At 46.2% G+C, this 24,782-nt stretch overlaps 1 protein-coding gene across 1 annotated transcript; it reads left to right on the top strand.

The window, feature by feature from the left end:
• Positions 1-124: 124 nt before the first annotated feature.
• LOC130121878 (fibroblast growth factor receptor 1-A-like) lies at positions 125-23,531 on the top strand. Its single transcript, XM_056290826.1, has 18 exons — positions 125-703; positions 4,154-4,298; positions 9,656-9,839; positions 11,250-11,366; positions 11,513-11,685; positions 11,935-12,058; positions 12,333-12,523; positions 15,976-16,120; positions 16,264-16,454; positions 18,961-19,106; positions 21,379-21,500; positions 21,590-21,700; positions 21,786-21,976; positions 22,078-22,200; positions 22,306-22,376; positions 22,466-22,603; positions 22,724-22,829; positions 22,919-23,531. Exons 3-18 carry the CDS (start codon positions 9,710-9,712, stop codon positions 23,015-23,017), a joined length of 2,178 nt encoding a protein of 725 aa, XP_056146801.1. The 5' UTR covers positions 125-703; positions 4,154-4,298; positions 9,656-9,709; the 3' UTR covers positions 23,018-23,531.
• The last annotated feature ends 1,251 nt before the right edge of the window (positions 23,532-24,782 follow it).

The raw sequence follows: 24,782 nt of genomic DNA, 5'->3' as shown, positions 1-24,782 counted from the left end.
GACCAAGGTAAAGACTATGGCATCTTAAAGGAGCAGAAACTCCGTCAGTGTTGTCTAGAGGGCAGTGGCCACCTGAGCACTTCTCCACCAGAGCACTTCTCCACCAGAGCACTTCTCCGCCAGAGCACTTCTCCGCCAGAGCACTTCTCCACCAGAGCACTTCTCCTCCAGCTGCGTACATGCGCACGACGCCTGGTCCGCGCCACAGCCTGCGTACGAGATGCCTCCCATGCCAGGAATCCATGAATCCATGGATGGCTGGGATTAGTCGTGTTCGGGATTAGTCGTGTTCGGGATTAGTCGTGTTCGGGATTAGTCGCGTTCGGGGTTAGTCGTGTTCGGGGTTAGTCGTGTTCGGGGTTATTCGCGTTGAAGGCGATACTACGTTCCCGTCGGAGGCGTTGCGCCGTAGACGCCGGGCAACATTTGCAGCGTGCCACGGTGAATGGAGGACAGTTTCCACGTTTTCTCTCAGGGAGATAGAGGTCTGGAGTAGACCACCGAGACGTCTTCAGGAGACGGAACCATGTATCCAGGACTAACACGCCACATGTTGCGTCTGCACAGGTTACTGGACTACGTGATGATATAGCCGGTTCTCCCAGACCTCTCCCACGTCAGTATTTACCATAGCCGTGTTGCCAGTCTACGGTAAAAGTACACGTTTTGGCCCCCACGTCTTTGGATAACTCCAAACTTACAGGTAAGAACGAGGGCGCCCTGTGGGAGTTCTTCTCCAAATCAAACTTTTACTCCTCCAGACGTCTTCATTTTGTATTGGTGCCTTTTTCGTTTAGTTATTGGCTTTGCATAGAGGACTTTATACCATGTGTCCGAGGACTAGGAAAAACACCCACACGGTGAACTGACACGGATGAGACGTGAGGATTCGCTTTTAACGACTATCCAAACAAAACGCATTTGCTCTCAAATGTGTTTTGACCCTTGGATTATGTCAGCGGTCCTCCAACTCATCCATCCATACACCACCCTTACGCATACACAACTCATAGCATCACTTCTTATGTGACTGGTACACCTTTTGCCAGGACGGTGCTGCGTTGTTGTATTGTTGCTGAGTGTGTTTCCCTCCATGATGATGTGTTGTGGAGCATCTCCTGCTGGAGGTGATCATCTGAGGAGGTCAAGGCATCATGCTTACACTCCTGCTCTGGCTTTACTCGGTGCAAAGTAGACCAGCGGTTCCACACGTTTTCTGCAGGGCCTCATTTTGTAGATAAACATATTTTCAAGCCCCCTCCCCCCCCCCCACACACACATTCACCCACATAAACACACTGTTAGACACGTCCTTTGCTTGCAAACTCCTATATAATGTGTGTGACCCGTCTGTAAGTCGTACAGAACTGCAGCTCCAGCTTGTGACATCTTGCTGCAAAAAACCGGACGAGGAACCAGTCCCTTCCAGACCAGAGGCATTAAAGGAGGCACTGCAGCGTGCATGTTCTGCTCTTTCACTGTGTTACAACATTCGTTGCTCTCAACAGATTTGCTCAAAATTGCATCTCTGCACGAAAATGGCAAGTTTACCAACTCCCCCGAGTATAAACAGAAACCTGAACTCTTCCTCTGCAAGAATTACACTTCTAGTCCTGCAGTCTCTCCAGTGACTGGTGTTGGCTTCTTTTGTGCTGCAAATCAGGGATGCGGCTGTGAGACTGCCACTCTTCTGCCACTCTATTTTTCCCCATGGTGCCACACAACTGCCGCCCTGGGCTATGCGTCACGAATTGTGGTCACTCACTCACTAATGGACGACCTGAGAGGGACGTTTAGCAGGACGCTACTCACATCCGGCGTCTGGACAGTTTCATGGGGGGGGGGATTTTTGCCCCTTTTTCTCCCCAATTGTACTCGTCCAATTACTCCACTCTTCCGAGCCCTCCCGGCCGCTGCTCCACCCCCTCTGCCCATCCGGGGAGGGTTGTAGACCACCACATGTCTCCTCCCATACATGTGGAGTCACCAGCCACTTCTTTTCACCTGACAGTGAGGAGTTTCACCAGGGGGACGTAGTGCCTGGGAGGATCACGCTATTCCTCCCAGTCCCCCCCCCCGACAAGACGCCTCGACCGACCAGAGGAGGCGCTAATGCAGCGAGCGACCAGGACACATACCCACATCCGGCTTCCCACCCGCAGACACGGCCAATTGTGTCTGTAGGGACGCCCGACCAAGCCGGAGGCAACACTGGGATTCAAACCGGCGATCCCCGTGTTGTTAGGCAACGGAATAGGCCGCTACGCCTCTAATTCGTCCCTAATTAGCCTTCTTCTGTGTTGCTTTACAGCGTTTGGCAACCACAATGTGGCCAAATATCAGTGTGCAACTTCACTTTATAGTGTTCACCCAAAGTCATGTATGTTAGCCCCCCCCCCTTCATGCCCCCCAGTTTGAGAACCACTGAATTAGACTGATTAGGGAAATGATTCTGTCATGGCAATTTGATCATATGTCATGTATTCTGGCTTCAGCTTCTCATTCAGCACTGTTCGTGGCATGGTGTGAGGTTGAGATATTTTGAGTTTGAGTTTGAAATGTTTGAGCTTGCGTGAGGACACTTGGTTGCTTAGAAACTTTCCATGTGGGGAGGTTTGTGTTGGCCTTGTCTAAAATTGTGTAAATCATATCGTCACTTTTAAGACATTGCTTTTAGTTGCAGAGTTTTCGTTTTCGTTTAGTTTATTTAGCTTAGTTTATTTAGTTAGTTTAGTTTAGTTAGTTAGTTTAGTTAGCTTAGTTTAGTTTAGTTTAATTTAGTTAGTTTAATTAGGTTTATTTTACTTAGTTTAGTTAGCTTAGTTTAGTTTAATTTAGTTCGTTTAATTAGGTTTATTTTACTTAGTTTAGTTAGCTTAGTTTAGTTTAATTTAGTTAGTTTAATTTAGTTTAGTTAGTTAGTTAGTTTAATTTAGTTAGTTTGTTTTATTTTATTTTAGTTGGTTTAGTGTAGTTAGTTAGTTTATTTTAATTAGTTTAGTTTAGTTTTGTTAGTTTATTTCATTTTATTTTAGATAGTTTATTTTATTTTAGTTAATTTAGTTAGTTTATTTTAGTTTACGTAGTTTAGTTAGTTTATTTACGTTAGTTTATTTACGTTAGTTTAGTTTAGTTAGTTTGGTTAGTTTAGTTTAGTTTAGTTATTTTATTTTATTTTAGTTATTTTAGTTTAGTTAGTTAGTTTATGTTGGTTTATTTTAGTTTATTTTAATTAGTTTAGTTTAGTTAGTTTAGTGTAGTGTAGTTAGTTAGTTTATTTTAATTAGTTTAGTTTAGTTAGTTTGGTTAGTTTAGTTATTTTATTTTATTTTATTTTAGTTAGTTTAGTTTAGTTAGTTAGTTTATGTTGGTTTATTTTAGTTAGTTTATTTAAATTAGTTTAGTTAGTTTAGTGTAGTGTAGTTAGTTAGTTTATTTTAATTAGTTTAGTTAGTTTGGTTAGTTTAGTTAGTTTATTTTATTTTATTTTAGATAGTTTAGTTAGTTAGTTTGGGTTAGTTTGGGTTAGTTCAATTAAGTTAGTTTAGTTATTTTAGTTTAGTTTAGTTGGAGTTTGAGTTTCAGCTGCGCTGAGTGCTTTCTGGTTAGCGCTGGTAAGCTAGAGGCAGGCCAGCTCAGTTTTTAGGATGACCCTGCTCCAGTCTTACACCTCCCTCTACTCTCTCCTAACTTCCTTTAGTTTCTTTCCCTTGTGTGTCATAAAATCCCAATTCAGCGGTGACTTGCTTTTTCCCCCAAGTGCAAGAAGTACGTGCCCCTCTCCCTCCATGGCGCGGTCCTGTTATTATTCACAGACTGGTGTACTGACATGTTATGTGGGCCTGAAATGAGAACTTGTCAGTGGTCTGTAAATATGACCAGAAGAGCCTGTCTGCCAGCGTGCCGTGTAGCCGAGGGGTTGGTAAGGCGTAGCTAAACAACGGGATGGGGGCTGGAGAGAGAGAGAAATACACTTGTTTTATGAGATGTTGTGACAAAGGAAGAGCAGAGGGTGTTGGAGGGGTGGGTTTGGGAGACTGGTTAAGATCTTCAGAGGTAATGTTTGATGAAGATAGTGTGACGCTCCATAAATTCTCCTGTGCGTTCAGGGATTATTTCCCCCCTAACCAATCAGTTTAATCTCTCTCAACAGGAAGCTCCTTGTACCTTCAAGTGCCTACTTAGGAAATTCCTGCAACAATTCAAACAACGAAAACACTCTGCCTTCATCAAGCTGACAGGACACTGTGCTGCCAGAGCTGCCATGTTGTCAGGACCTGGACTCTCAACACACCAAGGTGAGACGAAGCACGACGACATGTCTTCTCCCATAAAAAACGACACCCCGTGTACTTTTTAAAAAACATAATATATCATTAAGAGCCTCCACAACGTTCAGAACAGCCTCCTGCATGGTTTATAAACTGTATCCGGAAGTTAATAATCGTATTGCCTAGTTTTCTTTTTAATGGCTTTGGATGACTTGGTAAGTAGGGGGTCGTGTTAACCAGTCAGGTGGGCCAGAACTCTACCAGCTGATGTGATGCATAACTCTGCATGGGGGGGTGCATTTGTATTGTTTTGTGACATATAACAGCTGGGTGGGGTGGGGTGGGGTGGGGTGGGGTGGTGGGGGTAGTTTTTGAGTGGAGGATCATGGAGGAACATGGAGTAGATCAGCAGGAATCAGGAATCAGGAACACTTTATTTGTCGTTTCCGTACATGAAATGACACATAATATGGTTTCCCCAGCCCACAGCAGTGCAACACAAAGACAAAAACGCATCCAAAAACTGCAAGAACTTCAAGAACACACATACTAACTAATACACATGTCTACACAGACACATATATCAAAACAAAAACCACTGTCCAAGGGAACAAACACCAGCCAGGATGACTGTGGGGACTGCTGGCCTGCCCCGCTTCTGTGTCCTGTCAGACCGCACTGGTGCTTCCTCCTCATGCACAGCTCCGGGCAGGGCCGTGGTCCTTGGGCCCACCGGAGGTAGCGGACCAAGCTTTCCCAGCTGATCCAGCACCAGCTCTCCTAGCCAGACACCTTCGACCCACCTCCCCGCACTCCACACGACAACACCAAAAACACCACAGTCAACACCAGGCGAGGCCGCGGCCAGACCGCCCTCGGTGTTATGGGAACTGCCGGTCTGCATGGGCTAGCAGTTAGCTTAGCCTGCCCCGCTTCCGCGTCCTGTCAGACCGCCCTCGGTGTTATGGGAACTGCCGGTCTGCATGGGCTAGCAGTTAGCTTAGCCTGCCCCGCTTCCGCGTCCTGTCAGACCGCCCTCGGTGTTATGGGAACTGCCGGTCTGCATGGGCTAGCAGTTAGCTTAGCCTGCCCCGCTTCCGCGTCCTGTCAGACCGCCCTCGGTGTTATGGGAACTGCCGGTCTGCATGGGCTAGCAGTTAGCTTAGCCTGCCCCGCTTCCGCGTCCTGTCAGACCGCCCTCGGTGTTATGGGAACTGCCGGTCTGCATGGGCTAGCAGTTAGCTTAGCCTGCCCCGCTTCCGCGTCCTGTCAGACCGCCCTCGGGGTTAGCTCCTTGGTCGCAGCTCCGGGCAGGGCCGTGGTCCCTGGGCCCACAGCAGACCAAGCTCTCCCAGCCATCAAACCAAGACAACATTTAAACACAGACGTGGACTAAAGGCCCAAACATACTCCGCCGGACTAAAAGCGGACTAAAAGCGGACGTCCGCAAGCCCAGATTTTACGACTGCGATGAGTCCGCGCCGGCCTTTAGTCACTGCATGGACGGTACTGGGTGAGGCCTCTGCAAACGGAAATCGTGGAGTGGATTCTGTGGCAAAGGGTGTTTAGGAGCCAACTGCCTCAGCAAAAGAGAGAAAGATAGACAACGTAACGGCAAATCTGTCACATCCTGCCTGGTGTTGTGCCATCAGCCGTTTACATGTGCCACAACACAATGCTACACAGAGCTGCATGCTGACTCGGGTTTCAGTCGGTCCTAAACACACCAGTATTGTGACGGTGTAATGGTCAGTGAGCTGGACTCCAAATCTCAAGGTTTAAGGATCAAGACTTGTTTGGCAACAGGCTGCATGTTTCCCCTTGTATAAGACTGATTTTCAACAAATCCCAAAATCATGCAACACATTTGGCATTAAATTGAGATAGATTTTAGATATTAACATTTGGCATTGATTTTATTGTTGTTGTTGGCCACAGTAAACCATAAAGGGTGTCAGTGTGTTGAAAAGATGATTGTTCAAAACATCTGAAAACATGGAAACCGCACAAAAACAATCGTGCTGCATGTTAATTTACTACTTCATGTGCAGCGACACCTTACAAGACGGACACGCTTTCAATGTGTTCAGTCATTTCCTGTGACGTCAGAGGATCCAGCACATGGACCGGAGCTGGGCGGCTTGGTCCTCTGCTGGAGGTGCAGGACATACATAACATTGAGCTTAGTCGAGGGCCTCGTGCGTGTTGGGAAAGGTGTTCAGTTGTCTTTTTGGTTTTGTTTGTTTGTTTGTTTTTTGTGTTTGTGTTTTTGTTTTTTTTTTGTAAAATTATTTCAATTTCATGCAACCTACAGCAGCTTTCTGTACCCCAGTCCACTCTGCAGACCCCTGCAGCACAGGGAACTGGTCTGGTGCACATTAGTGACCACGTGATTACACACACAATGCTAGATTGTGTTGTGATGCACTAAAGTGGGAGCAATGTTAAACATGTAACAATCCTTCAACACACCCCCTCCCCTCCTCCCCCCCTCCCCACGCCCCTCTTTCTTGCTCTCTCCCTGCCGTGGACATAGCACCTTCCCTAAAGACCCTGTGCCACGTGACACAGTAAGACACAGTGCAGTATCAGTGGACCTAGCGGCACCTCTGTGTCTCGGTTTGTTTGTATGTAAGACGCTGAACACAGATGAGCGGATCGTAGTATTCATCTATCTCTTGACATTTCTACTTGATGTTTATTTTATCATGTTATATTCATTCTATCATATTGTTCACTTGAGACACAAGGGGGGAGGGAGGGGGTGCTCCAGTCATCGGGGCACCACACTGCTCAGCCTCCCTGGGAAGGTCTACTCTAGGGTGCTGGAAAGGAGGCTCCGGCCGATCGGCGAACCAGGAGGAACAATGTGGATTCTGTCCTGGCCGTGGAACAACGGACCACCTCTTTACCCTTGCGGAAGTGCAGAGGGGGCATGGGGGTTTGACCAGCCAGTCTACATGTGTTTTGTGCACTTGGAGAAGGCTTATGACTGTGTACCCTGGGGCACTCTGTGTGTGGGGGGGGGGGTATTGTGGGAGTATGGGGTACCGGGGTAGTTGCTACAAGCCATCCAGTCCTTGTATAACCAAAGTGAGAGCTGTGTCCACATTCTCATCACAAAGTCAAACAGGTTTTCGGTGGGTATCGGACTCCGCCAAGGTTGTCCCTTGTCTCCAATTCTGTTTGTGATATTCATGGACAGGATCTCAAGGCACAGCTGAGGTGAGGAGTGTGTCCGATTTGGGAACCTCAGGACTGCATCTCTGCTCGTCGCAGATGATGTGGTTTTGTTGGCTTCATCAGAACACGACCTCCAGTGTGCACTGGGGCGGTTTGCAGCTGAGTGTGAAATGGCCGGGATGAGAGTCAGCACCTCCAAGTCTGAGGCCATAAACATGGTGGATTGCTCCCTCCGGGTTGGGGATGAGTTGTTGCCTCAAGTGAAGGAGTTCAAGTACCTCGGGGTCTTGTTCACGAGTGAGGGTAGGATGGAGCGGGAGATTGACAGGCGGATTGGTGCAGCATCAGCAGTAATGCGGACGTTGTACCGGACCGTTGTGGTGAAGAGGGAGCTGAGCCAGAAGACAAAGCTCTCAGTTTACCAGTCAGTCTTGGTTCCAGCCCTCACCTATGGTCATGAGCTTTGGGTAGTGACCGAAAGCGTGAGATCGTGGATACAAGCGGCTGAAATGAGTTTCCTCCGTAGGGTGTCTGGGCTCAGCCTTAGAGATAGGGTGAGGAGCTCGGACATCTGGAGGGAGCTCGGAGTAGAGCCGCTGCTCCTTCGTGTCGAAAGGAGCCAGTTGAGGTGGTTCGGACATCTGATTAGGATGCCTCCTGGGTGCTTCAACTGGGAGGAGACCCCGGGGTAGACCCAGAACTCGCTGGAGGGACTACATGTCTAATCTGGCCTGGGAACGCCTTGGGATCCCGCAGGAAGAGCTGGAGGGCGTTGCTGGGGAGAGGGATAGCTGGAGTGCCCTACTTAGCTTGCAGCTGCCGCGACCCGAAGCGGCTGGTGATGAGATGAGATGAGATGAGATGTGATAAGATGAGATATGATGAGATGTGATGAAATGTGATGAGATGAGATGAGATGAGATGTGATGTGATGAGATGTGATGAGATGAGATGAGAAGAGAAGAGATGAGATGAGATGAGATGAGATGAGATGAGATGAGATGAGATGAGATGAGATGAGATGAGATGTGATGAGATGTGATGAGATGTGATGAGATGAGATAAGATGGGATGGGATGAGATGAGATGAGAAGAGAAGAGATGAGAAGAGATGAGATGAGATGAGATGAGACGAGACACAGCATCGCTCCCATATATAATCAGCTGAAGGGCAGACTGTGTACCGACATGGCTGTAGTGTGACTTGGACGTGGTAGTTTGTGTCTGCAGCACTTGTCCTCAGCTGTCCGGGCTGTCTAAGTGCAGGGAAGTACAAGGCGAGTGCTCTGTGGTGCCAGCACGCCACATTTCATCTGGTTTACGAGGCCCTCTGGGCATGTTGTCATTTAGTGTCTTGCCACACTACTGTCCTCTACTTTCCCTGTATGTCCATGAGGTTTTCTAGCTTTCGTTCTCCTGTTTGCCGTACTTGGATAATGTATTAGTTTGTAGGGAAGAGATTTGACACACGGACTTGGTGAGAAGGATGGCGCCGTTCTGTGTTATGGTCTGAGGCATGTGTGTATTTGTGCATGTGTTTGTGTCTATGAGTGTGTTTTTCTGTTTCTACTTGATGTGTGTTTGGTGTGTCCGTATCTTTTTGTCTTTTTACGTGAAGCCGGTTTTGGATATACCTCATCTGCTATATTTGGCCCCTGACAGATGTTCAGTGGTTCCAGGGGAACCTATGATAGATGACTTAGTGCTAACGGTCTGTTTGTTAGCTGGCTTCATCTCACCGTCTTCCTCCCTCAAAGGGGAAGGTGACGCAGTGTGAGGATCCTGGGGGTCTTGATGCATGCTCAATAACCCAGGTAAGAAAACCAAAGACGGCTGAATCGCTTCGTGGGAATACAACGTTATGTTATAAAACACAGGTTATCGAGAGATCCGTTTCATCACTCAGCTGAGTGACGTCTTTAGTCAAGCGTTGCTCCCAGAGGAACTGGGTCAGCCTGCCCGGACCGGAAGACTCCTCCGGGAGGCTGTGAAAGAATCTGGAGTAGTAGGAGGCTGGGCTGGAGGAGGGAAGGGGTTAGGGGGATGCGAGGATGATGATAATTGTGATAATTCCAATTGTCTAGTTGGTAAAGGACACAGGGAATTGTGCTACAGTATGTCGACCTTTGTGTTGGGTCTCACTTTGTACCTGCCCTTACTTTCTCCCTTGTCCGCCCTTCTTCTGCCCCTTTCTGTTGCAGTGTGCGTCCTGTCTTGAGGTTCTTGTGAGTTGATGCATCATTTTTTCCCTGGAGATGGTCGCTGCTCCACTTCCTAGAATGTTCCTGCCCCGCTGCGTTTTCCTGCTGCTCTGGGTCCTGCTGCTTCTCCTGGTCCAGTCCCCCCCGACCCGCTGCAGGGCTGCGACCGACGACCCAGAAACTAGTAAGACTCAACAAGAAGCAATTCACACGTTTGTCCTCTTGTGTGTGTGTGTGGGTGTGTGTGTGTGTGTGGGTGTGTGTGCATGTGCTGGCGAGGCTCTTTTGTGCCTGGGTTCCACATCTTGGTTTGCTCCTAGGCGAGGTGTTGCTTTAAAAAGCAACTGTGTGAAGTCCCAGGATTCCGTGTTTCTCTATAAAACCTCCCTGTGAGCAAATTGCTGCAATAAGAAAGCCAGTTCAAGGTTTGGCCGTGTTTGACTTTGAAGCCTCTTACCATGGTTTAAGTGATTTTTCATGGTGAGACCAAGGCTTGGCTCCCAGAGCACTGGTTATGGTCTGCACATCCTGTCCAGACACATGGCACAGACACACACACACACACACACACACACACACACACACACGGCTCTGCAGCTGGCTGTTAACGCTGGTCAGATTCCTTAGGAGTAGTCAGCTGGGTAAAAATACAGTCATGTCTGCAGGGAGCGCTGCCCAGCATGCCCTCATGCCAGTGTGTATGTTAGGGTGTGTGAGTGGGCATGCATACCTCGCGGATGTGTTTTCCTGTCTTCATCCCAGCCATCTGCCTGCCAGCTGAACACAAGTGTGTGCAACACTGTTGTTTTTGAGCTCATGCTCCTTTTTTCTGTCCCTCAGTCGGGAGCACATCAGAATTAACTTCTCCGCCGCCGCCGCCGCTGCTGCTCCTTTTTTCCATAAACAAAGCCTGCTTTCATTTTCCCACCTCACTCCGCTCTGTTCTTTCAAATGACAGTTTAGCTCTCGGGGTTCAAACCACTTCCCTCCCCCCGCTCTCTGGTTTTTCCGAGTGGGCTCGGTCCTTCAGGTCCTTGATGTTGGTGCCGTTGCGTTTCTAAAAGCCAGCACAGTCCAACCAGTCGCACCCGCTTCTCGTCTGGGGACTGAACGCATGTCTGTCTGATCTGCAGGGCACTTCCCTAATCTGCAGTGCAGATAGCGCATGGCCTGCTTTAAAGTTTGACTTAGATTTCTATCTTTAGGCTGTTTTTGCATTATTACCATTTTCCACCGGCCCCCCCCCCTCCCCCCCTCCCCCTGTCCTAAAATAACTTGGGGTTTGCAGGAAGAGCTTTAAGGATTTGCGTGTTTGAGTATTTAACAAGCTGTTAATGGTTAGGGCGTGGAAGCAGGAAGTCTCTGAAGCTCTGGAGATGGTGGCCTGCTGCAGCGTGCTACGGTTTCTGCGCCGTCTGGTGGGGGCGGAGCTTAAAGCCTGCTCCACCCACACGGGCTGCCCTCGCCGCTCTCTGCCGTCACAACGTATACACACGCCGAGCAGCCTGACGTGACGTCTGCACATGTTGGACACGTTGCGTCCAGGTGACCTGACTCCACCCTCCCTGACTTGACATCTACCCGTCTATCTTAGGCGATACTGTTCAGTCATCTGAAGATGAAGGCGATGACGATGATGACGACGATGAGTCATCCTCGGAGGAAAATAAACTGTCAGATGAAATGTCAAGCAGCAATGGAAAACTCCAACGTAAGCATCGTATTTATTTCCTCTCTACTTTCTCCACTGCTGGAGTCCAGCTTCTAATGCGTTTGTCACCAATCCACACGGACTGTCGATGATATTTAATACTCGACTTTTTCTGCATTTCTTCCGTTCCCTCCTTTCCCCACTAGCTCTGGGCCCTAAGTGGGTCACGCCAGACAAGATGGAGAAGCGGCTCCATGCCGTTCCTGCAAGTAAGACCGTTAAATTCCGATGCCAAGCCACAGGGAACCCCGTCCCCCATCTCCGCTGGTATAAGAATGGCAAGGAATTCAAGAAGGACCAGCGAATTGGTGGATTCAAGGTGTGTTTCTGTCAGTGAAAACAGCAGAACGTTAAGTCGTATGTCCATAAAACAGGACTGCGACGTGTCCTGTGTCTTCATACTGCAGCGGTGTGTAGCATGTACACAGCATGCCCCAGCCATTAAAACTCCGTGGGCCCCAGTGTAAACCCTGCGGCATCACCAAAACTGATTTTTACAACCCCTGTGGGGTAATTTTCTTTTTATCTTTGTTTTTATTTTTTGGCACCTGTACCCTTTTGTTTTCAGATCAGGGACCACATGTGGACTCTGATAATGGAGTCAGTGGTGCCATCCGATAAGGGGAACTACACCTGTGTGGTGCAGAATGAATATGGCAGCCTCAAGCATACCTACCTGCTGGATGTAGTAGGTATGTTTTTATCAGTATATTTGTCAGTTATATTTATCTTAGTTATTTATTTATTATTCATATTTGATCATATCTATATTTATACTTATGTACTTATTTATATATTTATTCATGCATGATTTATATACTTTTTAGATACTTATTGATATCTATATACTTATTTATTTATTTATTTTAGTTATATTTGCGATATATTCATCAGTATATTCTAAAAGGATTCCCTTGTGTATTTGTGGTGTCGGTTGTCTCTGAAGTGCGTCCCTGTGTGTTGCAGAGCGTTCGCCACACAGACCCATCCTGCAGGCGGGGCTGCCTGCCAACAGAACTGCGGTAGTGGGCACTGATGTGGACTTCGTGTGCCGGGTGTTCAGCGACCCTCAGCCGCACATCCAGTGGCTCAAACACATCAGTGTCAACGGAAGCAGACAGGGACCAGACGGTCTGTCTTACGTCCGTGTCTTAAAGGTACGTATGAAAACCTTTTCTCGCCCTGAGTGTTATTTGTCAGTTGTTATGGTGTCTTTAGCCACGGTGGACCTGTTTTTGGATGTGTCTAGTGTGCGTTTTATTTGCCCCATTGTGGAACTTCTGTGGGGTTGGCTTGGTACAGAAACCCAGTGTATTAGGCCTGTCTTATGGTATTTATAGGCTGTTAATTGTGTTATATCCATCCACCCATCCATCCATTATCCAAGCCGCGTATCCATCCATGCATCCATCCATGCATCCATCCATCCATCCGTCCATCTACCCATCCATCCATCCATTCATCCATCTATTAATCCATCCATCCATTATCCAAGCCGCTTATCCACCCACCCATCCATCCATGCATCCATCCATCCATCCGTCAATCTACCCATCCATCCATCCATCCGTCCATCTACCCATCCATCCATTCATCCATCTATTAATCCATCCATCCATTATCCAAGCCGCTTATCCATCCATGCATCCATCCATCCATCCATCCATCCGTCCATCCATTCATCCATCTATTAATCCATCCATCCATTATCCAAGCTGCTTATCCACCCACCCATCCATCCATCCATCCATCCATCCATCCATCCATCCATCCATCCATCCATCCATCCATCCATCCATCCATTCATCCATCTATTAATCCATCCATCTATTAATCCATCCATCCATCCATCCATCCATCCATCCATCCATCCATCCATCCATTCATCCATCTATTAATCCATCCATCCATTATCCAAGCCGCTTATCCAGCCATCCATCCATTTTTTGAAGCACTTTGTAACATTGTTATTTATTAGCACCTTTTCGAAAGGTGCTAATAAATAAAATTATTATTATTATCATTGTCATTATTATTATTATTATTATTATTATTATTATTATTATCCATCATCCAAGCCGCTTATCCTCCTCACAGGGTCGCGGGGATGCTGGAGCCTATCCCAGCAGTCCTCTATCAGCATACCTCCATTACTTTTTATTGTTTTGAAGTGGACGTCACGGTTGCTTTTATTGGCTCGTGGATTCTTAAGCAGTGATGATGCCCTCCTGTGTATGTAGAGCTGTTTATGTCCCGGGTCATTCCTGGGATTCTGTGCATGGGTGAAAAACCCCGTGTCCCCTTTGGGAATTAATAAAGTGCATCCAATCCAATCCAATCCAATCCAATCCAGTCCAATCCAGTCCAATCCAATCCAATCCAATCCAATCCAATCCAGTCCAGTCTAATCCAGTCCAGTCCAATCCAATCCAATCCAATCCAATCCAATCCAATCCAATCCAATCCAACCCAATCCAATCCAATCCAATCCAGTCCAATCCAATCCAATCCAATCCAATTCAGTCCAGTCCAGTCCAATCCAGTCCAGTCTATTCCAGTCCAGTCCAATCCAATCCAATCCAATCCAATCCAATCCAACCCAATCCAATCCAATCCAATCCAATCCAATCCAACCCAATCCAATCCAATCCAATCCAACCCAATCCAATCCAATCCAACCCAATCCAATCCAATCCAATCCAATCCAACCCAATCCAATCCAATCCAATCCAGTCCAATCCAATCCAATCCAATCCAGTCCAGTCCTGTCCAGTCCAGTCCAATCCAGTCCAATCCAATCCAGCCCAGTCCAGTCCAATCCAATCCAATCCAATCCAATCCAATCCAATCCAATCCAATCCAATTTGGAAATGTTTGGTCCCAAGTACTATATCAATACCGATATTGTTTAGATAAAAGTAAACACCAGTTTTCAGCATGAGTCCACCTACTTACAATTTGAAAAAGATGAAAAAAATTGGAAATTAAGAAGAACGAGGGTGAGGTGAGGGGGCTGAAGGTGGCAGTTGTGTATATATTATATATGTACATATATAGTATGTATATAGTATACATATAGTATGTATATAGTATGATATGGCCCAGTTTAGCTGGCTAACACCCAGTGGCGTAACAAGTCCACCCTGGGTCCATATGCAAGGCTCTGGGACTGAAGTCTACCACGAGTCAAGTTCTACGTGATGTGGTACCACACATGTCAGTATAACTCCACCATGGTCCAGTTGTGCTCACCCTTTCTGAGTCCAGGAGCACTTTGAGACTCTGAATGCAGCACCAGATCTAGTCTTAGCAGGATGATTTGAGGAGCTCCATCACACAACATATGTGCTTGTACACACATGCACACACATACACAATGTACTAATGTGTTCTTACTGTGTTACCTGTGCTTGGACAGTGTGTGTGAGGGCAGTGAAGTGTGTGTGAAGTGTGTGTGAAGTGTGTGTGAAGTGTGTGTTGTCCACTGAGGTTGTCAGTCTCAGGCATCAGATGAGCAGCAAGGAAGCTTGACCGTCCAGCAGGTCCTGGTGAACTTGTTGATCGCCATTCTCAGGAAGTGACTTTCTGAAGGGCGACTGCTGGGGTCCGTAGTCCCCTTTAACCCCTGAACTCCCTTTGTATGGACGGGGAAATGAGCTTGGGATCTGGCACAGATTATTTCATGATGCCTCTCCACATGTCCCCCCACTGATACATGCTGGTGACAGAAAAGACAAAAGCTTGTCCTGGAAACTTGAAAAGGAATTTGACCTTGCCATTTTGGGTGGGAAGTATAGCTTCTTGCCATCTTCTTTGATGGCCCTTCTTCATTTGCTGTGTTTTAATCAAAATGTAATGAAGGAAAATAAATTCCAGCGATAGATTCTGACGACGGGCAGAGCTGTTTTGAACGGGACGGCTGTTCAACAATTCCTGATTAGCCACAGACTTTTTTTTTGCAGCTTTTCACTCTGCACACAAGTTTCCAATGGCCGCCAGTTATGTACACAACCGCTATGTAAGATACGTTTACCACTCTTACTTTATGTTTACAAAAGATGTCAAGGTCTACTGCTCAAGCTTCTGCAGTTGACCTGTCAGTCACTATCAGCCGGTTGGGGACCACTGCCTTAGCCAACATCATCTAGTAATGCATGCCTATGGAGTCCTTGTGGAGCCAGGGTTCCACAAGCCTTTTTCACACTGGGGCCCGGTTTTACATGGAGAACATTTTTGCAGCCCGGCCACGCTGCCATCCAACATCCAACAAGGTGTGGTGTCACGACACAAACCCTGTTGGACACTCACACCGCCTCGCAGCAAGAAGCTCCTGGCTTCAAACCCTGTATTTGTCTAACCTTGGGGGTCATCCCTGGACGCCCTCTGTGTGCATGTTCTCTAGGTGCTCCAGGTTCCCCCCACCATCAAGAAGACATGCATGTTAGGGTTAATACTCCCGTCTGTGCCCCTGAGCAAGGCATGGAAAGGAGAACTGGAGTTGCTGCACGGCGGCTGCCCACTGCTGTGTACCTGCTTGTTAAGACTCTGATGTATTGCTGCAGTGCTTACTGAACAACTCCCCCCCCCCTTACATGTTTGTTTTTCTCAGACAGCTGGTTTCAACACGACGGATAAGGAGATGGAGGTTTTGACTCTGAAGAACGTCACCCGGGATGATGCTGGAGAGTACACCTGTTTTGCAGGAAACTCTATCGGGGTCTCCCACCACTCGGCATGGCTCACCGTTGTCGAAGGTAGCCTGAAATGTGCGTCTACTCATATGAAGCCTCTATGACACTGCGCCACAGAACCTGACCGAAGCAGATCTTCCAGACCGGGATGTGACCCTCCAGCCTTAACCTGTGTCCTTTCATGTCTACTCTAAACCCCCTCTTAGATCTGCCACCCTCCCCCGTGCCTTCTCAGACCTACTTGGAGATTTTCATCTATTGTTTCGGCTTCTTCATCATGATCATCTTCGTTGCCGTAGCAACCATCTGCCGGCTCTACTGCGCGCCAAAGAAAAGTGACTTTAACAGTCAACTGGCTGTCCAAAAACTGGCTAAGAGCATACCTCTTAGGAGACAGGTATGAAATCCTACCGTTTCTTCCTCTGTCCTCTTCTTCAGCCGCCATAATGTAAAAACAGATGCTGATTGAGGTTTGCGAGTCCACTTCCCAAGATAGTCTGGCTCGCACCACGTTTGGATCTCAGCCAGATGTAAATGCAATTTGCACAAAGTGCTTGCATCAGTGATAAGTACTGTCCTGCTGTCCAGAGGCTGGAGACATCGTCCCCACAGCCGGTAGCTAAATGTGCTGGAACCCATTCTGAAGGCTGCCAGTCACTCACACTCGTCTCTGGCATGCAGCCGCTCCAGCACCGGCAAGCAGGTTTCTGTACTGCTGTTCAGCTCAGAAACCCCGACCGTCTTATTTGTCACTTCATTCCATGCACTTGTGCACATGAAACGAAACGAACATGGTTTCCCCACAGCAGTGCAACACGAAGACAACAACACACATCCAAAAACTACAACAACTACAAGAACACACATCCAAACTAACACACACATCCACACTCACACACATATCCACACTAACACACATATCCACACTAACACACATATCCACACTAACACACATATCCACACTAACACACATATCCACACTAACACACATATCCACACTAACACACATATCCACACTAACACACATATCCAAAGTAACACACACATCCACACTAACACACATATCCAAACTAACGCACATATCCACACTAACACACATATCCACACTAACACACATATCCACACTAACACACATATCCACACTAACACACATATCCAAACTAACACACATATCTACACTAACACACATATCCAAACTAACACACATATCTAAACTAACACACATATCCACACTAACACACATATCCAAACTAACACACATATCTACACTAACACACATATCCAAACTAACACACATATCTAAACTAACACACATATCCACACTAACACACATATCCACACTAACACACATATCCACACTAAAACACACATCCAAACTAACACACATATCCAAAGTAACACACATATCCACACTAACACACACATCCAAACTAACACACATATCCACACTAACACAGATATCCAAACTAGCATACATATCTAAACTAACACACATATCCAAACTAACACGCACATCCAAACTAACACACATATCCAAACTAACACGCACATCCAAACTAACACACGTATCCAAACTAACACACATATCCAAACTAGCAAACATATCCAAACTAACATACATATCTAAACTAACACACATATCTAAACTAACACATATATCCAAACTAACACACATATCCAAACTAACACACACATCCAAACTAACACACATATCCACACTAACACACATATCCACACTAAAACACACATCCAAACTAACACACATATCCAAAGTAACACACATATCCACACTAACACACACATCCAAACTAACACACATATCCAAAGTAACACACATATCCACACTAACACACACATCCAAACTAACACACATATCCACACTAACACAGATATCCAAACTAGCATACATATCTAAACTAACACACATATCTAAACTAACACATATATCCAAACTAACACGCACATCCAAACTAACACACATATCCAAACTAGCAAACATATCCAAACTAACATACATATCTAAACTAACACACATATCTAAACTAACACATATATCCAAACTAACACACACATCCAAACTAACACACATATCCAAAGTAACACACATATCCACACTAACACACACATCCAAACTAACACACATATCCACACTAACACAGATATCCAAACTAGCATACATATCTAAACTAACACACATATCTAAACTAACACATATATCCAAACTAACACGCACATCCAAACTAACACACATATCCAAACTAGCAAACATATCCAAACTAACATACATATCTAAACTAACACACATATCTAAACTAACACATATATCCAAACTAACACACATATCCAAACTAACACACACATCCAAACTAACACACATATCCACACTAACACACATATCCACACTAACACACATATCCAAACTAACACACATATCCAAACTAACACACTAACACAGGCTAGGCTAGGCTAGGCTAGGCTAAACTAGGCTAGGCTAGGCCAGGCTAGGCCAGGTTAGGCCAGGCAGGCTAGGCTAAGCTAGGCTAGGCTAGGCCAGCTAGGCCAGGCCAGGCTAGACTAAGCTAGGCTAAACCCAGCGGTCAGCAGAATGTCAGACCGCATGTGCACATAAAGAAGGTGTTGACGAGGTTTTCTCACCAGGTGTAAGTTGGACACAGTAAAAACCCTGGAAACGGGACTACCCCTTAAACTCAGTGGACACTTCTGATTTTGTGAACAGCAGTTTCAAACAGAGTAAACATGTTCACATTTACTTTTTTCTACTTTGTGACCCATTCCTGGCTATTTTATTTCCATGGCCTCCAAGATGGTAAAAATCATGCCCTGAAAAAAAAAATGAAGGACACACAACACACAGACATCCTGTCCTTCCTTTGCCCTCCTAGGTGTCAGTTGAGTCCTCGTCCTCCCTTCAGTCAGGGATGTGTCTGATACGTCAGTCCCGTCTCTCCAGTGCGACCACCACCATCCTGACGGGGGTGTCAGAGTACGAGCTTCTGCAGGACCCTCTGTGGGAGCTGTCTCGTGACAGGTACTGCAGCAGATTATGACATATTGTCTTCAGGAAGCAATATAAACTTCATTTAAAGTGGTGTATTTGTGATTTCGATACTGTATGATTTACTGTATACTATATATATATATATATATACACTACCGTTCAAAAGTTTGGGATCACCCAAACAATTTCGTGTTTTCCATGAAAAGTCACACTTATTCACCACCATATGTTGTGAAATGAATAGAAAATAGAGTCAAGACATTGACAAGGTTAGAAATAATGATTTGTATTTGAAATAAGATTTTTTTTACATCAAACTTTGCTTTCGTTAAAGAATCCTCCATTTGCAGCAATTACAGCATTGCAGACCTTTGGCATTCTAGCTGTTAATTTGTTGAGGTAATCTGGAGAAATTGCACCCCACGCTTCCAGAAGCAGCTCCCACAAGTTGGATTGGTTGGATGGGCACTTCTTTGAGCAGATTGAGTTTCTGGAGCATCACATTTGTGGGGTCAATTAAACGCTCAAAATGGCCAGAAAAAGAGAACTTTCATCTGAAACTCGACAGTCTATTCTTGTTCTTAGAAATGAAGGCTATTCCATGCGAGAAATTGCTAAGAAATTGAAGATTTCCTACACCGGTGTGTACTACTCCCTTCAGAGGACAGCACAAACAGGCTCTAACAGGTACTATTTAATGAAGATGCCAGTTGGGGACCTGTGAGGCGTCTGTTTCTCAAACTAGAGACTCTAATGTACTTATCTTCTTGCTCAGTTGTGCAACGCGGCCTCCCACTTCTTTTTCTACTCTGGTTAGAGCCTGTTTGTGCTGTCCTCTGAAGGGAGTAGTACACACCGGTGTAGGAAATCTTCAATTTCTTAGCAATTTCTCACATGGAATAGCCTTCATTTCTAAGAACAAGAATAGACTGTCGAGTTTCAGATGAAAGTTCTCTTTTTCTGGCCATTTTGAGCGTTTAATTGACCCCACAAATGTGATGCTCCAGAAACTCAATCTGCTCAAAGAAGTGCCCATCCAACCAATCCAACTTGTGGGAGCTGCTTCTGGAAGCGTGGGGTGCAATTTCTCCAGATTACCTCAACAAATTAACAGCTAGAATGCCAAAGGTCTGCAATGCTGTAATTGCTGCAAATGGAGGATTCTTTGACGAAAGCAAAGTTTGATGTAAAAAAAATCTTATTTCAAATACAAATCATTATTTCTAACCTTGTCAATGTCTTGACTCTATTTTCTATTCATTTCACAACATATGGTGGTGAATAAGTGTGACTTTTCATGGAAAACACAAAATTGTTTGGGTGATCCCAAACTTTTGAACGGTAGTGTATATATATATATATATATATGAAATAACACTTTAATTCATAGCAGTACAAGCCTCTTTCGTGTGTCGCTGTATGATTGACTGAATATGGAGCTGCCAGGGAAGAGGAGAAGAGGAAGGTCAAAGAGGAGGTTTATGGATGTGGTGAGGGAGGACATGCAGGTGGCTGGTGTGACAGAGGAAGATGCAGAGGACAGGAAGAGATGGAGATGGATGACCCACTGTGGCGAACCCCTAACGGGAGCAGCCGAAAGTAGGAATCAGGAATCAAGAATCAGGAACATTAATTTGTCATTTCATTTCAAGCACCTGCGTACATGAAAGGAAAGGAAACATGGTTTCCCCAGCCCACAGCGGTGCAACACGAAGACAAAACATCCAAACCACAAGAGCACATATATCCAACATATCAAAAAGATAAATAAATAAAAATTCACTGTCCAAGAGCGCGAACACCAGGATGACTGGCGGACCTGCTGGTCTGCATGGGCTAGCAGTTAGCTTAGCCTGCCCCACTTCCACGTCCTGTCAGACTGTCCTCGGTGTTTCCTCCTCGGATGCACCGCCAAGCAGGACCATGATCCATGGGCCCACCGGACCCAGCAGACCAGGCTCCCCCAGCCGACCCAACAAAAAAAGAAAGAAAGTCGTAGTAGTAGTAGTAGTAGGAGTAGTAGCAGTAGTAGTGGTAGTAGTAGTGGAAGTAGTAGTAGCAGTAGTAGTGGTAGTAGTAGTAGTCGTAGTAGTAGTAGTGGTGGTAGTAGTAGAAGTAGTAGTAGTAGCAGCGGTGGTAGTGGTAGTAGTAGTAGCAGCGGTAGTAGTAGTAGCAGCGGTGGTAGTAGTAGTAGTAGTGGAAGTAGTAGCAGCAGCAGTAGTAGTAGTAGCAGTAGTAGTAATAGATACTGTGTGATGGAATGAAGCGTTAGCAGCATTGTGTGTCTGTGTACTGTTCTCAGGTTGACCTTAGGGAAGCCTCTGGGAGAGGGCTGCTTTGGTCAGGTTGTCCTCGCTGAGCTTGTCGGGGTTAACAAAAATAAACCCACACGCATCACCAAGGTTGCTGTAAAGATGCTAAAAGGTAAGATGTCTTCTACAATCTACAAGTAAGTTCTGGTTCTCAAATCTGCTGTGCACGCATCTGATGTCCGACATCTGTCTGTTTTGCAGTGGATGCCACAGAGAAGGATCTGTCAGACCTCATCTCTGAAATGGAAATGATGAAGATGATTGGCAAACACAAGAACATCATCAACCTGCTGGGAGCCTGTACTCAGGATGGTGTGTGGACTATGGTTTGTGTATGATGGTAATTTGTGTCATTTGTTCAGGGTAAGTGTGTTAACTGACCCCGCTGCCGCCGCAGGCCCTCTCTATGTGGTGGTGGAGTACGCATCACAAGGCAATCTGAGGGAGTACCTCCGTGGACATCGGCCAGTCGGTCTGGAGTACTGGAGCGGCCCGAAGCAGACGCCCTTGTGCAATTTGGAGATAAGGGAGCTGGTGTCTGCTGCTTACCAGGTGGCTCGAGGAATGGTGTATCTAGCTTCGAGGAAGGTATGTTTTTATCTGGTTCTCTTTCATTTACTCCTAATTAGCTCATTTTTTAGCTCGTTGAGGACACACAACTGCTTGGAATTGACACAGCCGCTTGACAGTGTATTCACAGAGACCTGGCAGCCAGGAATGTCCTCGTCACAGAAGAAAATGTGATGAAGATAGCTGATTTTGGTCTCGCCAGAGATATCCATCACATCGACTACTACAAGAAGACCACCAATGTAAGCGGAGCAGATGGATGTCAGTATCTGTTGTTAAAGTATGCTACTTAAAGGTATAAGGTGAAGAACAGGTGGCTGGAGAATGATATGTTCATTCTCTTCCAGGGTCGTCTGCCAGTGAAATGGATGGCGCCAGAGGCTTTGTTTGACCGTATCTACACACACCAAAGTGATGTGTGAGTGTCATTTTCCTTTTATTTTTTGTTGACTGCGGGACTTTATTAGACTATTATTTTTCTTTAATGTTGATTAATCTGTCATGCAGGTGGTCGTTTGGGGTTTTGCTTTGGGAAATATTCACGCTAGGGGGCTCTCCCTACCCCGGTGTTCCTGTAGAAGAGCTTTTCAAACTGCTGAAGGAAGGACATCGCATGGAGAGACCTTCTGCATGCCCTCAGGAGCTGTAAGTACACACACACACACACACACACACACACACAGACACACACACTTCTGCTACCCAGAAAACCTGAGACGTTTACAAAGTTCTTCACCGTTTCTCATACTGTGGTGTGTTTGGAAGGTACCTGATGATGAAAGACTGTTGGCATGCTGTCCCATCACGTAGACCCACTTTCCAACATCTGGTGGAGGATTTAGAACGTACTCTTTCTCTGCTGTCTGACCAGGTAATGCAGTACACTGATTTTCAAGGTCGGTATTGACGTATCTCGAAAGACAAAGAAGCTCCTCTCTGACCTTCTAACCCTCTCACCAGGAATACCTTGATCTATCTGTTCCTGGGGTCCAGTACTCTCCGGTGGGCTCAGACACCTATAGCTCCTCTGCCACAGCCCACCCCTGCAACTCCACCTAAGTTTCCTGGGACTTCTCTTCCTGGAAAACCTTTCCTATCTTCTCTGCTGTGCAGATGAGCGGAGAAACAAGCTACTTCCTTCTAGTCCTGCAGTAGTTTTGAAGTTTTGGCTAAAGTGATGTGAACAACAGCTGTGCTGAACAGGACTCTAAGTCTGCTACATCTTATCTTCCAGCTAGGCATCCGGCTAGGCATCCAGCTAGGCACCCAGCTAGGCACCCAGGAGGACCTTACGCAGCTCTGTCTAGAGTAACTCTGTTGTAACTGGTGTAAAGACTGAGCTTTCTGGAAGATAAACAGTATAGATTGGTGACTTTATTGAGGCCAGTGCTGCCAACTGAACTGGCCTTCTGATAATACCAATAAAACTGTTTCTAACATTGAATATTGTAAATAATTTCCATCATATTGCCAAAGATAATGCCAATGTTTGCTAATGTCAAAGAACAACAGCAATGCATTTGACTTCTTGTTAAAGTTAGCATACATGCAAACACTATGTCTTTAGTTGAAGATTAACAGTATTAAAATATGTTTCTAATTGCTCTTTGGGTTCGGATGATTTTGTTAGCATGAGTTTAAAAAGTGGAACGGTGCAGTTGCTGCGTCGGATGAAACATTCAGATGTAGGGATATTATGGATTCATGTCTGCATGCGTAGGACAGAAAGATTGATAGCGTGAAGAGAAACTTGGTAAGTTCATTTGCATCATCTATCAGAGCAACCTGGACCCCACACAGGACCAGCTTGCTAACTACAAACACAGGAATCAGGAATCAGGAATTAGGAACACTGTCATTTCATTTCATGCACTGGCGTACATGAAATGAAACTAAGCATTGTTTCCCTCAGCCCACAGCAGTGCAACACAAAGACAAAAACATATATCCAAATATCTAAAAACTACAAGAACACATATCAAACTACAAAAAAATCAGTTAGCTTAGTCTTCCCCACTTCCACGTCCTATCTGAACGCCTTCGGTGCTTCCTCCTTAGGCACAGCTCTAGGCCTGGTGATGGTCCTTGGGCCCACTGGACAGCGAAGACCAGGCTCCCCCAGCTGATCCAACTCTCTCCCAGCCAGATACCTTCAACACACCTCCGCCACCAGACCACCCTCAGTGTTATCGGAACTGCTGGTCTGCATGGGCTAGCACTTAGCTTAGCCTGCCCCATTTCTGCGTGCAGTCAGACCACCCTCAGTGTTTGCTCTTTGGGTGCAGCTCCAGGCAGGGCCGTGGTCCCTGGGCCCACAGGACGCAGCAGACCAAGCTCTCCCAGCTGATCCAGCACCAGCTCTCCCAGCCATCAAATGAAGATGTGGACAGACGTGGACAAAGACCCAAATGTGGACACACTGGCACTGGCCGAGGCCCCTGCAAACGTTATACCGTGCCACCATCTTCCTACACCGGAAGCGGAAAAAACACTCATGCATAGACTCTAGCACTGACGAGTATGAGCAGCCTCTTAACAAGTGTTCTGGTGAATCACAGAGCAATACGTCCCACACCCACCCATGGGAGGGTTACATAAAGACATTAGTGAAACTCTGCAGAAAGCAGCAATGTGGAACGGGTGAGCAAAGGTTTTGTCCAAAGTACATATGAGACTGAATCAGTCACGTGATTGTGTTTGAACAATATTGGCCTCTGGCTCCACACTTCACTTCCTGTCCCATCTTCTTCCTGTTTCTAAGACAGTAATGCCATCTAGACTACGTGGTTCCTGTAGTTCATATTTATCTCCAAAGGATTTGCTT

Source organism: Lampris incognitus, chromosome 12 (genome assembly GCF_029633865.1).
Source record: "Lampris incognitus isolate fLamInc1 chromosome 12, fLamInc1.hap2, whole genome shotgun sequence".
NCBI classification, from domain to species: Eukaryota; Metazoa; Chordata; class Actinopteri; order Lampriformes; family Lampridae; genus Lampris; species Lampris incognitus.
This window is presented reverse-complemented; position numbering and strand designations above follow the sequence as displayed.

Coding starts and splice junctions, on each gene's coding strand:
- LOC130121878 (XM_056290826.1), top strand. CDS start 9,710: ATGGTCGCTGCTCCACTTCCTAGAATGTTCCTGCCCCGCTGCGTTTTC. Junction 11,686..11,934: donor AGCGAATTGGTGGATTCAAG/GTGTGTTTCTGT, acceptor TTTTGTTTTCAG/ATCAGGGACCACATGTGGAC. Junction 21,501..21,589: donor TGCTGTAAAGATGCTAAAAG/GTAAGATGTCTT, acceptor TCTGTTTTGCAG/TGGATGCCACAGAGAAGGAT.